The sequence below is a fragment of the Cryptotermes secundus genome, unplaced genomic scaffold, assembly GCF_002891405.2.
Source record: "Cryptotermes secundus unplaced genomic scaffold, Csec_1.0 scaffold22, whole genome shotgun sequence".
Lineage (NCBI taxonomy): Eukaryota > Metazoa > Arthropoda > Insecta > Blattodea > Kalotermitidae > Cryptotermes > Cryptotermes secundus.
In genome coordinates, this window is record NW_019742961.1 from 4,747,845 (window position 1) to 4,764,613 (window position 16,769).

Genomic DNA, 16,769 nt, shown 5'->3' on the forward strand with positions numbered 1-16,769 from the left:
GACATCTTTTTTTTTTCTTCTTTCTTTTTGGATGGCCAGTGTTGTGAATGTTTCACCTCTAGTTGACTCAGTTGGGCCCCAGATGAACTTGTCCTCTCCCCCGAGAAACGCTACTGACCGTGATATTCGCCTCATGCGACTATACAGTCAAATCTCGCACTATGATTTCGCTGATTTTTTATGTGTCACTTTTCCACCAAGTGACTTGTGCAGTAAATAGGTAATGAGAATAGTCATGTCCGGAAGGTGAAAAACAATTTCTTTGCCGATTTCCATGTCCCCCAGGCAATTCCATAACTATTTACCATCCTGTCAGATTTATCCACAAAGCCCCATATATGCATTGTTGTCTTCAGTGGCTTTATACCTCTGTGGAAAGACAAAATAATAATGTTTTAAAAATACAGTCAACTCTCGATTATCCGGGCTAATGGTGGGGATGGAAGTCACGGTTAATCGAAAACCCGGTTAAGCCAAATTTTATTATACGGGCTGGACGACTGTGAAGGGTCGGAGTTCGAGTCCCGGTAGGGTCAAGAATTTTAACTTCTCCAAATCGTCCAGACCGGCTCTGGGGTCCATCCAACCTCCTATCCAATGGGTACCGGGGGCTCTTTCCCCGGGGGTAAAGCGGCCGGGGCGTGAAGCTGACCACTCACCTCCAACTAGTGCCGAGGTCAAGAAAATTTGGATCTATACATCCACTCCCCCACACGCCTTAATGGCGTAGGGCTTAATTCGTTGAGCAGAGGAACAACTTTACCTTTTACCTTTTAATACCTTCATAATACTATAGACCTACCTGTATTTAAATTTATTCATCCTCATTTCTATGTCATCTCATGGCCTATTTAATACTTTCTTTACATTACACTCAGTATGAATTAGTTATTTCAATCACTGTTCAACAACATCCAGCACTTTTTACGGTCACACTTAACACTTAAAATAATTTAATACTGTCTTTTGCTTTTTCGCGGCATTTTCCTTTTTACGGATATCCGTACGAAGCCTACGTAATATTAGCTTGTCACTTAATAAACTGTCCTCTTCACTCTCAAGATAGTCTAGTAAGGATTCCAAATGATTAAGCGCAGCACCATGTGATACTTTCTTACTGGCAACACTGTCCACCTCTTCCTCATTCTCACTTTCTTCCCGCTCTTCTGGCTGCACCCCCATTGAAGTTACGATTTCGTCACTGCTTAACATTTCGAAGCCCGGTTCACACGAGTCACAGTTAAACCACTCTCTTATATTTTCCTCGTTGACTTCTTCACCACCATGAACTTGGTTAGCCACTTTTGTCAATTTTATGGCTATCTCATTTTCACTGAATCCAGTGAATCCATGGATTTCGTCATCTTCATTAGTGATGAAAGGCATCAGTTTCTTCCATGAATTTTTCAATACAGATGGCTTTACTGTATCCCACGCTGTTGAAATCTCGTATATGGCATCTAATACTGAAAAGGACTTCCAGAAACACGTCAGATCATTGCCTTCATCGATGTACTTTTGTAGCAAATTTGATCTGTAGATTCTCTTCATACTTGAGATAACTCCTTGATCCATTGGTTGGATAAGTGCGGTAACATTAGCGGGAAAATATTTCACAAAAATATTTCCATCATCTGACCTCAGGAGACTTTCGTTAGGATGTGAGGGCGCATTGTCAATGAGGAGCACAGCTTTCTCAGGTAGGCCTTGGGATTTTAGATGGTCACGAACTTGAGGCACGAATTTAAAATCAAACCATTCTTTAAATATCGCTCTATTCATCCAAGCTACTTTCTGGTTAAAATAATGGATAGGCAGACTTGAAGCTACTGTTCCTTTAAAAGAGCGTGGTCTTTTCGCTTTGCCGATAACTACTGGTATTAGTTTGTGTGTTCCTGATGCATTAGAACAGCACAAGACTGTCAATCTCTCCTTACTGGATTTGTGACCTGGAGCCTGTCTTTCATTTTGAAATGCCAATGTTCTGGTTGGCAAGCATTTCCAATAAAGACCCGTTTCATCGGCATTATAGATTTGTTCTGGCAGCAGATTTTCACTTTTCACAAAACTATCAAAATTGGTGCAAAATTGATCTGATGCTGACAAGTCCCCTGACAATTTCTCACCTTGAATACTGATTTCTCGTATTCCATGACGCTGCTTGAAACGTGTTAGCCAACCGGAAGAAGCGTCAAAACTCCCTTCTAGTTCAAGTGCTTCGAAAAAATATTTAGCTTGTTTAGCACAAACTGGTCCTGTTATTGTTGTTCCCTGTGCCCTTAGTTGATTAAACCAGGTCAGCATCGCTTTGTCGAGATCATCGTATGTTGATTTCTTCATGGTTTTTCTCTTCTTCATTCCGCTTGAATTAGAAGACGAAGCAAAGGAAATTAACTCATTCTTTTGTTTTTTCAAATCACGAACAGTTTGTTCTCCAATACCGTATTGCATTGCTAATTGTTTAACTACAGCTCCTTTTTCCAGCTGATTGATAATTTCAAGTTTCTGTTGAATACTTAACACAACACGCTTCCTTTTAAACCCCGACATTTTGCTAACGCACTTGAAGATCTATATTAAGAAACTGATACTTACTTTCACAATGCACTCTCACACTGAGATGGTACCGTTAAATAACCTGGGGCGGTGTATTTGTCCTTGAAACTTTCCAAAAATTCTTGCATTCTTTCACCCCCACCCTAGAACATTGTGTTCGCATAACGGGACGAAATAATGCAGAGCTCGGTTCACACTAGTGCGAAAATAGTGTTAAACTCACCATGTGAAACAAAAGTGAATGAATATTAAACAACATATAAACTTAAAAAAAAAAGCCCCGGTTAAGCCGCAAACCGGTTAATCCGCCCCCGGATAATCGAGAGTTGACTGTAAATAATTCACAATCTGACACTGGCTTTCTGACAGATAATTCACTACTGAAAACCAGTCCTTGAAAATGACCCACTTCCTTGCAGGCTCAATTAGCACTAATCTACATGCTCAGATGAATATTTACTTCTCAGTTCTCAGAACAAAGCTGTGCTCTATTTGGCATCATAAACAGTCATATCTAAACGTAAATAATATCCAAACCAGTACGGTGATGAACGATATCATTGTTCAGAGCTAAGGAATGAGCCACTGACTTGATCTTGCGTGGGTTTGTGGTGGTTTCAAGGGGAAGATCAAACTGTCAGCTCACCCAAAGAAAGCACTGTATTGCATTAGATAAATCTAACTTTTGGGCCACAGGGCGTTTACTTGCTGTTAGATACATTCATAGTTCAAGGTTACGATCTATCACAGACACCCTAAACTTTCTTTTTTATATAGTGTGTACTTCACAGAATGCAAGGGGAAAATATTTCCTGGTTATAATTTCGTGTCTATAGTGTAGCACCAGGTTTGAGTTGTAGTAAATGAACAGTCAGCCATATGAATAAGCCTGCATCTTTGCAAGCTAAATTTTGGAGGGTTTGCATTTTTTTTGCATACTTGTTATGAGACTGCACTAGAATGTCTTTATTTCCAGATATGGAACGATAACTGTATTTTTCTATTTAATTTCATAATACTAATATAAATACCCAGAGAATAATTTTATAGCTTTATATTACCTGCAGAATATCATTGTTTCTCTACTTTGAGAATGCAAGGTCTGCCAAATTACAACATGAAATATTTTAAGCTTCTTTTACTGAAAATGTCAAATATGTGACTCCTTTATGCAACAACCCTACCCGGTTATATGTTGTCAGGCATCTGGAACTCTCATCTACCCAGCAGAAATTTTGAAAAACACCATTTTTATGATGCACAAACACAAATTTTCAATGCTGTGCTGTAGTTCTTCCAGCTGCCACTAGCAGGGCTACATGTCACCTCTCATGTAGGTGTCATGACAGTAGAGGCAGCTGATTTTGTGACTGGATTACAGTATATCTGTACAAAATATATTTTACCTCAAAGTCTGAAGTGCTGCCTAGGAGACACGAAGGACAAAATGGAAATTTGTTTTGTTGACTGTGTATTCTGATGCAGACAGCAGATAGATGTTTTTGAGGCGGTTTGCCCTTCTACATTCTTAAAGCTCATAGCCAGGTTAGCACAGAGTGGTCCGTGCGCAGGTGGAACTATTGTCCGTAGGTACTTGTGGAAATGTTCCAGAGTCCTCACTATGGCAAGTAGTTCTCGTCAGGTGATGCAGTAGTTTCTCTCTGCTTTGTTTAGCATCTTGCTGAAGTAAGCTATGACACGCTCCTGTCTGGCCTGTATTTGGGAGAGTACTCCTGCAATTCCGACATTACTTGTATCTGTGTCTGTGATGAACCCCTCCCCTGGCTGGGGGTAGGCGGGAATAGGGGCGGCACATAGAGCTCCCTTTAGTGTTTGGAAAGCGGCCTCCACCTCTGGAACCCACTGGAAGGCCTATTTCTCTTTTGTTAATCTAGTTAGCAGTTTTACAATGTTGGCAAAACCTATGATAAATCGCCTGTAATATGTGCATAGGCCCAGAAAGCTTCTAATTTTGTGTTTATCCTTCAGGGTTGGCCATTCTCGAACGACTTTCACTTTTCCCGGGTCGGTTGATATCCCTTCTGGTGATACAGTATGTCCGAGGTACCTGACTTCTTCCTGCAGAAGTTGACACTTTCCTAGGTTAAGTTTCAGGCAGGCCCCTTGGAACCTCTCAAACACTTTCCGTAGGTTGAGCAGGTGCTCTTGGAATGTGCGACCTAATACGATCACATCCAGATACACGAGGCACAAATCATACGTGAGGCCTCGTAAGACTGTCTCCATTAGTCTCTCAGAGGTTGCGGGGGCATTGCAGAGGCCAAAGGGCATGACTGTGAACTGCCATAGTCCTTGACCTGTCGAAAACGCAGTCTTCTCCTCGTTGTCTGGGTGTACGTCGACTTGCCAATAGCCACTCTTTAGATTGAGAGTGGAAAACCATTTGGACCCAACCAGCGTGTCCAGGGTGTCGTCAATCTGTGGTAGTGGAAAGCAGTCCTTCTTGGTAATGTCGTTCAGCTTCCTGTAATCCATGCAGAAGCGGAGTTCTCCACTCTTCTTTCTGACCAAAACAACTGGGGACGACCACGGGCTGTCCTATTCTTCTATAACCCCTTGTCGTTGCATGTTGTCAATCATTTATTTCACTTCCGATTGTTTCGACAGGGGTACTCTCCTTGGTGGCTGTCGAATTGGTCGGGCTTCTGCCATGTCTGTTCGGTGATACACTTTGTCTTTCCTTAATCTTCGCTTTCCTTTACAAAGATGTCCACATACTCGGCCACGAGTTCCTCTAGCTCTTGAAATTTCGTGGTGGTGTTCGTTCCAATTGTAGCGGTTGTCGCGGTGATGGACGTAAGGTAACTCGTCACAGTATATTCTTTTTCTATTAGTAGTTGGAAACTCAGAGACTAGATCCAAGCTGAAACATGTTATATTAAAAAAATTTAATTTGGCCTGAGTGGTCATTGTATAGGAACAAGAAAGCCATGGTGTTCTGCAAATATCTATCCCAAAACCCAGCAATCCTGAATGTTCTACATTTATAGAAATCCTGTCAGTGCCATTTTTCAAATTGTTCTTTCTAGTTTCTGTTACAGCATTATGTAAAATGTTTTACTCTTGAGCTTGAATTCTGCCATACTAATTTCTTTTATGGTATAAAAGCGTGTATCCTTTTTTTCAGTTTCTGGAAAGAACTTATAGTAATTTTCTGTTATCAGTTTTGATGCTTCACTATCATATGAAATGAAAATTTGTAGCATTATATCTGGACTGCTGGCAGTATTTAGTTCTTACAATAAGAGCATTAGAAGATATGTTTATACTTTCTAATTACCTCACAACCATCTGTGAGTTATTGTCTAGAAAATGTGGGAACCTTGACATCTCACAACCTTGTGGGCCTCTATGGTCTGTTACAGGGATAGCTTTATCTTTTTTATTGAATTGTTATTGACCGAAATTCCTATTAAATTTAAGTCAGCTGTAAGACTTTCACAGTTAACTATTAAATTACTACGTATGACTTTTAAATTATTAGGTACACACACCACAGAGTTCATTACAGCATATCATAAAGATGCTCTTGTCTTTTTTGGATCACAATTTAGGACCAGAAGTACTCTTCAGGATTTTAACTGTTTTTGTACGGAGAACTCTGATTACAAGTAAATTGATTTTGAATGTCTCTTGATTCCATAGCCACCCTCTTCTGGGGTAGCAGTCTGTAACTTAAAAGGGAAAAGTACAGGCTTCAGTCTCTGTAACTGTACCGATTGACTTTTCATTAAATCAGATGACATTCAGACAAATGTTAAAGATAAAAACTGAATAAATGTTTTTTTACGTTAATATTATTCACAATGACGTGCCTTTTTTTTTTGAGAATGTCACCGAATAAATATTTTTTATGTTAATATTCTTCAGATGACATGCGTTTTTTTTTTTTTTTTAGAAATCTGTGCTGGTGTTTAACTCTCATATGAGAATTGAATGTGATTGTGTGGACTTAGTCACACAATTCACAATAAAATATAATCCACTTGAACTTGCTTTAGGCATTATTGAAGGGTTTGTATGTTGGTAGCTTGTTAAAATGGAAATATCACATAATTTTATAAATACATTTGCAGTATAATACCAAGACAAACCTCCAGCATCTGTCATATGGGACAAGTCTTTGTACTCTGCATTGAAGGTAAAATAATTTATGTTGACATATGTGACATGTGTGATATAAGTGTTTTTTATGACTATAGGGTGTGAAGTCTCAGGTAGATGGTTGTGTGTCTGAAGGAAAACTACTGATTTCCAAAACAAAGGACAAATACACCACAACACAGCAACTGGTTCCAATAGATATTGGCCAGCAAGTAAGTCTTTTTTTAACAGTTAGAACTGAAGCATAATTGTCTCCAATTCAAGTTACGTGAAGAAGGTATGCACATACAGAGATGAATATTGAAACCTTTGTTACTAATCAATAATATTGTAACATGTTTTGCTGCTGAAGACTCCGGATTGTTAACTGGTTTATTCAACAACCTACAAGTAACGGCTACAATTAATTATAACAATGTTGTAGGGTTTTACACTTTATAACCTTATTCGCAATAATCAATTCACACTATTGTCAGTAGTCAACACAGTTTCACAGTACGGGAGCTATACAAGTGTCCCTCTGTTACACACTCCCAATTAATTCTCAGTTACACAAACTGTAACTGATTATCACTGGTGTCAGAAGTGGGATTTGGACTTATACACGTGACCAACAAGATTCGAAATCAAGACACGTTACGCTGGTGTCAGGATTGTTTTACGAAATTAAACACGCCACAAACAGATTGTTGTGCATTGAATATTTTACTGCTACAAAATGGAGTTGTAATGTGGCCGTCGGCGAGTTCAGTTGTAGTCAAGTTAACTTGTAGCTGTCCCTGGAGAGAGGTAAAGTGTATCAGCGGCCGAAGACAGTTCTCCAGCCAGCAGTGAACGAGTTAGTGTGTTATCAACAGTTCTCCAGTCAGCAGACTACAGTTGGAGTATAGCAGCCGAACGATGTCTTCAGTAACGAAACACGTTACAATATATTAGTTATGAGCAACTACTCTTAAATATTGTTCTTAGAAACAGTGTGTGCTGGCCACCACTAAGTCCAAAAATGTTTGTACATTAGGTTACATAGAATGCATGTATGTTTTTTATTATGTGTTAAACGGAACTAATTAATAGTACTAAAATATTAGTGATAGAGGTAATGGTCTCTGTAGTTGTCTTCGTTGGAGCTTCTATCTGAAACTGTATCAGGAGCAATGGAGGAAAAAGACAGGGAATTGAAACGAGCCCGGACAGTGAGGACTGATTACAGACGTGCCATTGAAGAAATTCAGGGCTGGATTCAAAGTGCAGAGTTGAAAGTACAGGATCGAACAAGCGAACCACTTCAGTTAAAGGAAAATCTTTCGGTAAGAAGATTCTTGTGTCCAGTTTTAATTGAACTTAAAATGAGAATGAACATTAATATATATGTATCCATTTGTTCTGTAAGGGGCATTTACACTGTTCTGTGATGTTAAATGCATTTACCCTGCCTTCTAGCAAATACAAAGTGAAATTGGAGGTATTGGTGACAAATTGGATTGCCTTGCAAAGAGTGGGCACATAATCATGGATCAGACAAATAAGGATGAGGAACGGGATCTAATTAAAAGCACGATCAGCAATTTGTCAGAACAGCTGGCACAACTCAAGTCCTGGCTGGAGGAGAAAAAGCTCCAGGTATGAACAGCAGTGCAGTACTAAAAGTGTGCATTTTGTCAAATGTGAGAGTTAAATATATTCTTGGCTCTTTGTGCACAGCAGCAAAGTATGTCCATCCATCTGTCGATCTGCTTGCCCATCTGTATACCCATTTCTTCCAGCTGTTGTGAACTGCAAGATGGATTCTTGTGAAGAGTGGTATAGGACATACCATCTCATCATGATTTTAGATAATTATCAATATGGTTAAATTAAAACCACTGAAGTATGTATTTTATTCTGTTGTCTGTAGGGCATACAAGATTTTCCTTATGTATTGTTTTCTGCCATTCTAGGTTGGAGAATCACTTGATTCCTGGCAGCGATTCATGACATTGTACAAGGCAGTAAAATCATGGGTGGCTGAAAAGCAGACTTTCTTGTCCGAGCCTTTAGAGCTCAGCAGCCTTACACAGGCACGACAAAAACTGCATGACTATTCTGTGAGTATTATAATGAAACAGCAAGGAAAAGTGTGGAATAAAAGTATACGAGGGGGTACCCAAAAGAAACCGAACTTATTTTTTTTAAACTTATTTATTCAAATTTTAAGCACAAACCTTCAATTTCCTTCAAAATACTCCCCACTTACACTAATAGACTTATCTAGTCTTTTATTCCATTTTTCAAAACATTGTCTAAATTCATCTTTTGAGATGCTTGACAGCGCCTCCGTCGTTTTTTCCTTTCATGTCTCTTTTCATTTGAGGAAACAAAAGAAAGTCGCACGGGGCAAGGTCGGGTGAGTATGGAGGGTGAGGAACAGGTGTCATACCATTTTTGGTCAAGAATTGTCGTACAGACAGGGCTGTGTGAGCAGGGGCATTGTCATGATGGAAAAACCAGTCACCTGACTGCCACAAATCTGGCTGCTGTGTTCCAAGTCGCTCCCGACAGCTCCACAATTTCTTCAATGGTCTGTCATCGATCTTCCTTGATGATTTCATGAATTTTTTCAACATTTCACGTGTTTGGGCCGTGGAAGGACGACCAGAACGAGGTTTGTCATCAGTTAACATTTCACCATTTTTGAAATGGGGAAACCACTCAAACACTTGATTTTTCCCCATAGCATCGTCCTTGTATGCCGTTTTTAACATTTCTAGAGTTTCTGTTCCACTTTTCCCGGGCAAAAAGCAGAATTTCACCGCCGCACGCTGTTCACGAAAATCAGCCATTGCAAAAACGACGATCACACAAAACAGTTGTCACTATAAACTCTGTCGAAACTAGTCCTTACCTTCTGAAGCAACAGTAGTCGGCTTATCGACTCAGGAATGTTAGATCTATGCGCTCATAGTGGCAAAACGCGGCACTACAAAAGCTCTGCCCACAAAAAAATAGTTCGGTTTCTTTTGGGTACCCCATCACATAGAGAATACAAAAAAAGTTATGTTGCTTTTTCTTTGCATTTTTTTTCACAATGTTAATTATTTTGTAATATATAGATACCTATCATTAGAATTCAGAACAAAATCTAGGTATAAAAGTCGGTGATGAGTTTGCGAAAATATGTGGCATAGTATATATATTTTGTAATGATGGTAACAGATCAGAATTGTGTTTATAAAGAAGTAACAGAAAGCATTTAATGGAAATACTCAAGAAATGTGTTTAACACAAAATTCTGAATATAAATAAAATTAATGGTACAGTATGGCAGCAAAGTACCAAATTTGAGAGCTTTGAATTGTATATACAATTTTGGAAAACCAAAAGAGAAGAGACCACTTGACAGACTTAGACGTGGATGGGGGATAATATTAAACTTAAAGAAATGGGTTGAAGATGTGGGCTGGGTTCATCAAGATCAGGTTTCGAATCAATGGCAGGCTTTTTTGAATTCATTACTGAACTTGTAGCTTCCATAAAGGGTGATGAATTTCTTGACTAGCTGAGTGGCTACTATCTTTTCAAGAAGAGCTCTCAGCATGGATTTAGAGAAAGAGGGGGGAACTTAGCAGAATATGAAAGAGCCACATAGACACCAACATTTCAGTTACATTTGCTGCCCATTCTTCTCAAATTTTTCTTTTTCTTGACAGTTTGGAAGAAATTGTTTTTACTGTTACAATTTTTTTTATTTGGAGTTGTGTTCAGATATTATATTTGTAGTTTATTTAATGTAAGCTTCTTTAATTGTTTTAATTTTATGTGTAGATTGCAGTGAAAAGCTGTAAGCAAGTAACCAAGAACCTGAGTGACATGAGTAAGGAGTTGGAGACTATTGCCCAGGTAACGAGTGTGGGAGATCTTCCAGAAAAGTTGCAGGAGGCTGAAGAAATGAAGGGTGAAGTTGAAAATCATCTTCTTGAAAGAGTAAGTAAAAGTGGAGCTTAAGAAAGATGGCTTAAGTATTTCAGCTAGTAGAGCATTGTCACAGTAGGACCATTTTGGTTTGTGGAAACAACTTATACTGTGCTGAGAAAAGTTATATAATGTAATTTGTGTGTATATAATAGTGATGTATTATTTAATTGAGTTTAATAGTGCTGTCTTATGTAATTGATCTCGTGTTGTTTTTGCAACAGCTTGAAAGTAACTGATTACCTGTACTACAATAGAAATAGAGAAATTGATAATTAGTTCCCATCTGAAAAGTCTATGAATCCCTTGCCATAGAAACATAATTAAAAATTAACTTTTTAACGCTCAAATTATGACTAATGGATAAAATGTAAGTGTATTTCTAAAAGCTCCACAACGTGATTTTCCCCAACATGTTTCTGCCTTCGTTTTCATCAGGGGCCTAGCATCCACCATTAGCTAGCTAAAGAGATAACATAGCATGATATATTACTGAAGTAAAAACAAGTTGACTAATTGAATTGAATTGAATTGAATTGAATTGAATTTATTTACATTCTATAAATCCTAAGCAGGTTAGTACCTTTGGATACAGAACAAGTCAAAAGGTTACATACACAAGTACAGGTAATTTTAGCTTAAAAATTAATATAGCTTAATTTTACATCATTCTCTATTTACATTGAAGTATTCATCTAAAGAGTAGAAGGAATGAGCATGTAGATAATTCTTTAACTCTGATTTAAACTTTTTAGTATCATTGCCCAAGTTTTTAATACTTTGTGGCAGATTGTTGAACACTTTTATGCCAGTAAAGTAGACTCCTTTTTGATATACTGATAAAGTTGATGAGGGTAGGTGGAAGTTATATTTTTGTCTAGTATTCATGTTATAGACATCAGAATTTAATTTGAATTTATCTTTGTTGTAAACAACAAATAAGAGAAGCGATAATATGTATTGCGATTGAAGAGGTAGAATTTTTAATTTCTTAAATAATTCTCTACATGAATCTCTACTTCTACATCCTGTAATGATTCTAATTATATTCTTTTGTATTTTAAAAATTATTACACTATGTGAAGAGTTCCCCCAAAATATTAATCCATAGTTCATAATAGAATGAAAGTAGGCATGGTAAACCATCTTCAGTGTTTCCTGTGACATAAAAGGCTTAATTGATCTCATCGCATAGCAAGCTGCATTTAATTTAGGTATAATTTGTTCAATATGTATTTTCCAAGATATGATGAAATATATATATAATATATAAATATATAATATATGATTTGAAATGGGATATGAATAATATAATAATGAAAGATTTCTCTATAGTGTAATATTCTCATATACATATATATAGACTTGTATATAATAATAGAAATGATTATACTACTAAGATATTTAATAGTTACAAATTATATATGAAATACTGTTTATAAGTCACCTATTACAAATATGGCAGTAGTACAAACTTTTAATGTTATATTAGGCTCAATTAACATGTTATTCCAGGTGTTCATGTTCATTTACTTCAAATTCAAGCAGATCCAGGTACAGGTTTAGAAGTATATACACAAACCACTGGATATAGAATGAGTCACATATCAGAACAGTTGTTCCAATTAATCATTGGAACAAGTTTAGGCAACACAATGTAAAATATACTTAACACACACACATAGAACATAAATATGATTAAAAAAATCGACTGCAAATGAAGAACATATTAACCGTACAATAAAATTCCTCCAGTTTGTAAAAACAGTGCAACACCAGATATCTTCTTAAGGAACTCTTAAAAATTTTAGGCATCTGTACGAGCTCTTTTATTTCAAGTGGTAATTTATTACAAATTTTAATGCCAGTGTAGTAAACACCATTTTGATACAATGATAGAGAGGAAGTAGGAAAATATAAATTTCACAGTCATGTCTGTACATAATGCCTATCATAATTAGTAATAGAAAGATTCCTGTTCTTTAGAACAGACAACAGGATTGAAAAACATATATTGAAATTTCAGTGGTAAAATCTCTGTCTTAAAAGATCCCTACATGAGGTCATTCTTCCATATCCTGTCATTAAAGGAACATCTCTTTTTTGTAGCATAGAAAGTTTTTTGCTATTGGTAGAGTGACCCCAGAATATAGTACCATAAGATAATATAGAATGAAATAAGGAGTAATAAATCATTACCAGTGATGAAAGAGACATATACGGTTTGACTGATCTGATCATATAAGAAAAACTGGTTAATTTGTTTAAAACATTGTCAATATGCAAATTCCAGGATAATGATTTCCTTGCTTTGTATCATTCATGTCTTGTTTTTAAAGAACGCATTACTACAAGAAACAAGTGAAGAGTGGGAGCAGTGTGAAAGGAAGATGAAAGATGTCCGATCATTTATTGACAAGTCTCGCCAAGCTCTAGAATCTCCGCAGAACAAAAAGCGACCACTGCGTGATCAGCTTGGTCTCCGTGAGAAGATGCTGTTAGATATTCCTATACAGAAGACAAAGCTTTCCATCTCTGTAGAAAAACTCCAGGTATGTTGTAACTAGTTAATTACATGATCTTTATATTAAGGAAGATTTTACAGGGGTATTCATGGTTTATTTTTGGGCATGAGATGTCATCAAGTCATTGGTTTTGTGTTTTATGTAGGATCAGGGATGAGAAATAATTTAAAAAGTTGAATGTGACGATGGAAGGCAAACTTTTGAATTTTCTGATTCTAGATTATATCTATATAACTTTGCTTCTAGGTACAAAATAATTGGATTATTCTCTTGGCATTCAAATGTTCTCCTCAGGAATTATTTCATGATGGCAAATTACATTTGTCACCCATATGATGCTTTGGTGGAAAAGTGAGAGACTTAAGAAAGTTCTGAACTTGATAATATTTACTTTTTGAGCTTATTCTCTCAATTTTATTATGAAATTGTAATATACAATTTTCATTCCTTTGTACTTGAAGTTCACCCTTTTCACCATAGGAATGTATGTGTACCTTTCTTTATGTTTAGACAAATATCTTGGCTGGTTTTTAAAGGGGATTTCTATAGTGTTAATTACAGCATTATTGCATTTCGCTTTAAAATTGTCATATGTTTCCATTAGTAACGAAGGTGCCATAGTTCCATTTCTGTAGGACTTTTCTCTGATGGCAGGTTGATGAACAAATTTAAAAACAGTGGTGACACATATACAAAACTATAATTTTGCCTGTGGATCTGTATGGGTGTGAAACTTGGTCTCTGACATTAAGGGAGGAACATAGACTGAGGGTGTTTGAGAACAGGGTGTTGAGAATATTTGGACCGAAAAGAGATGAAATGACAGTAGGTTGGAGAAAACTGCATAATGAGGAGCTTCATAACTTTGTACTCTTCTCCAAGTATAACTAGAATGATCAAGTAAAGGAAGATGAGGTTGGCAGATCATGTAGCATGAATGGGGGAGACGAATGCGTATAGGATATTGGTGGGAAAGCCAGAAGGAAAGAGACCACAGGGAAGACCAAGGCATAGGTGGGTGAACAATATTGGAATGGATCTTAGAGAGATAGGATGGGATGGTATGCTTGGATAGATCTGGCTCAGGATAGGGATCACTGGAGAGCTCTTGTGAACACGGTAATGAACCTTTGGGTTCCACAAAATGTTGGGAAATTCTTGAGTAGCTGCAGAATTGGCAGCTCCTCCACATGCCATAATGTTATTGTCATTGCCATGTGCAGTAATCTCACAACAATAGAAGAACTGTTGATGGTGGTCTTTTCTGTTCGGTGTAACCCGAGGCCATATAATGAGTTGCCATCAGCAGTTGCAGTCAGTAGTATTTGTTGGCCAGTGAGAGCCATTGGGTAGTTGGTCATGGGTAGTGATGCCATGAGTTAGTTGTGAGACAGTCACCAGCTGGAAAGGACATAAGCAAAGGACACTGCTGGGATATTACCTGACAACAGCTGTAGAAGACATAGTGTGTGCTGTAGTGGGAAGTAGAGTGTGTGATTTAGTGAGATTGTTGTAATTACATGTAGTTACAGTTTATAAGAGTCCAGTAAATCCAATTACCAATCCAAACCCTGTGTCTAGTCTCTAGCATACTAACTCTGAAGTATAACTGCATAGGAAATGTGAATCTTGCAACAACTCCATATGGAAAATGCTTATATTCCAGATAAGCTGCGTTACTAACATGCAATTTTTATTTTAATAGCTGCATTTCCGCTCTGGTGTTGGTGGTGATTCGAAAGTAACCGAGGCTGCAGAGGAGATTATCAAAGAACTTGACCAATTGACAGGAGCTGTAAAGGAGCAGACAACAAGTTTAGAAGCCTGTCTAGCTCAGTTGGATCAATACCAGCAGGTAACATTCAGTTCTAAGCTGATGAGCTTACAACAGATCTTGTTTATTCTGGCTGTGTATATGATATCTACACTGAGATATGAAAGCTGTATTTGAATTTCATTCTTTCTGTTTGCCACTTCACATCCAAAAATGTCATACCTGCTGTTTCATGTGAATCATTCATAATTATCAGTTTCTGAACAGTATTACGTATAAATAGAATGCTCATATGAATCATCTGTCTTCTGGAGCATAATGCTGTGTAGTGTGTTGAAAATCAACCACTGTTTTGAAGGAACATGTGGCCTCAATCTTTGGTTTGAGTAATTCCTCCAGAACATTGGTTGACCCCAGCAGACTACAAGTTACATCTCAGATGATAGAATGCTTCATGACCGCTACTTTGAGGAATTCAAATCTTACATGAACGCTCTTTTGTTATGCTGGCTACTGTGGAAGTGTACCACATTAGAAAATGTTGGATTCTTTAATTTTTGTATTTTTTATTTTCTTTACCTGAGCATGATTACGATTTATTCTTCAGGAAATTCAGCAACTAAGGCAGCAAATAATCCAAGTTGAACAGCAGCTTCGTATTGTGCTCAGCCCTACATACTCCCCTCATAATCGTGACAAAGCTGTGGAAGAACAAAATGTGAGTACCATATCAGCATTATTCTGTTTCATGGACTAGATCGAAAGAGGTCTGGTATAACTATGATATATAATCCTCCATATGATTGACTGCAATATAACATTTATGCAGTAAAAATTTAAGTAGGACTGAAATAATTGTAACTTTTTAATTTTGATCTGGCAGCTATGTATGAGTTTGTTTCCATAATAATCACTTCAGTGCCACTTCTTGTTTGTTCATTCTTTCCAACATTACTTAACCTTTAGTGTCTGACGTGCACTGATGGTACAGTGATGAGTATGGTCATCATGGCCAAAGTACCCCGATTTGTGCAGTCGGGCATTTAAATGCTGATGACGGAAGCGTATGTACACGCCGCTAGTAGAAGATTGTGCACAATCCTAACTATTTATTTTTAAATATAGCAAAATTTGATATACATACTTTTCTTTTTATGTGCTCGACGTATATACAGGCTTCAACCCATCTTTCATAACTGAATCTCGCCTTTGTGTAATACTCCTTTAAGCACCCAAAAAAGCACAGTCCCACATCACATATCTTGCATTTCAAGTGCGTTTCAATTTCATCATCTTCCAAACAACGTTTCATTGCCATTGTATGATAAAATGAAACTACATTATTCAAATTCACTATAAACTCACAGAAAACTGAATGCACTCTGTATCTCAGCTGCGATGCAAGCATTGGGTTGTAACCACAGAAAGGGCAGTATTCTCTTGCAGCTGCAATGGGCAGGGCTTGGCACTGAAGTAGGGAACAAATGGCCTTGCTTGAAAGGCCCTCTTTTCACTTTTCTGTCCTTTAATTAAAAGAATGGAATATTTGAATGGTGTAACAAAGGTGTGAAAATTGCCGATAGAGAACCAAATGACTTTATTGCTTCCAGCTGTTTTATGGCACCAGAGAATGGGAAAATATTTCAAGTGTTACAAGCAGGAGTGATTTTATAATATAGAACTACTATGTGAAGAAGTGGGAAACTATTTTTACAGTATGCATAAAAATTACAAGAAAAAATTAGAAGGATTTTGTAACTTTTTTGTTTACATATTTTCAAATCTTACATTATAGTATGCGACAGTGTGTTCTTTGCTGATAAAAACAAATTTAATTCCAT

At 37.2% G+C, this 16,769-nt stretch overlaps 1 protein-coding gene across 4 annotated transcripts in view; it reads left to right on the plus strand.

The window, feature by feature from the left end:
* LOC111873382 (nesprin-1) overlaps window positions 1-16,769 on the plus strand; it is a 410,258-nt gene that overhangs the window by 292,483 nt on the left and 101,006 nt on the right. For all 4 annotated transcript variants that reach the window (XM_023868043.2, XM_023868044.2, XM_023868046.2 and 1 more), the window contains 8 exons: window positions 6,780-6,893; window positions 7,794-7,988; window positions 8,122-8,301; window positions 8,619-8,765; window positions 10,483-10,641; window positions 12,969-13,181; window positions 14,860-15,009; window positions 15,536-15,646. In XM_023868043.2, the coding sequence (XP_023723811.1) occupies window positions 6,780-6,893; window positions 7,794-7,988; window positions 8,122-8,301; window positions 8,619-8,765; window positions 10,483-10,641; window positions 12,969-13,181; window positions 14,860-15,009; window positions 15,536-15,646 (1,269 nt within the window). The remainder of the gene's footprint in view (window positions 1-6,779; window positions 6,894-7,793; window positions 7,989-8,121; window positions 8,302-8,618; window positions 8,766-10,482; window positions 10,642-12,968; window positions 13,182-14,859; window positions 15,010-15,535; window positions 15,647-16,769) is intronic.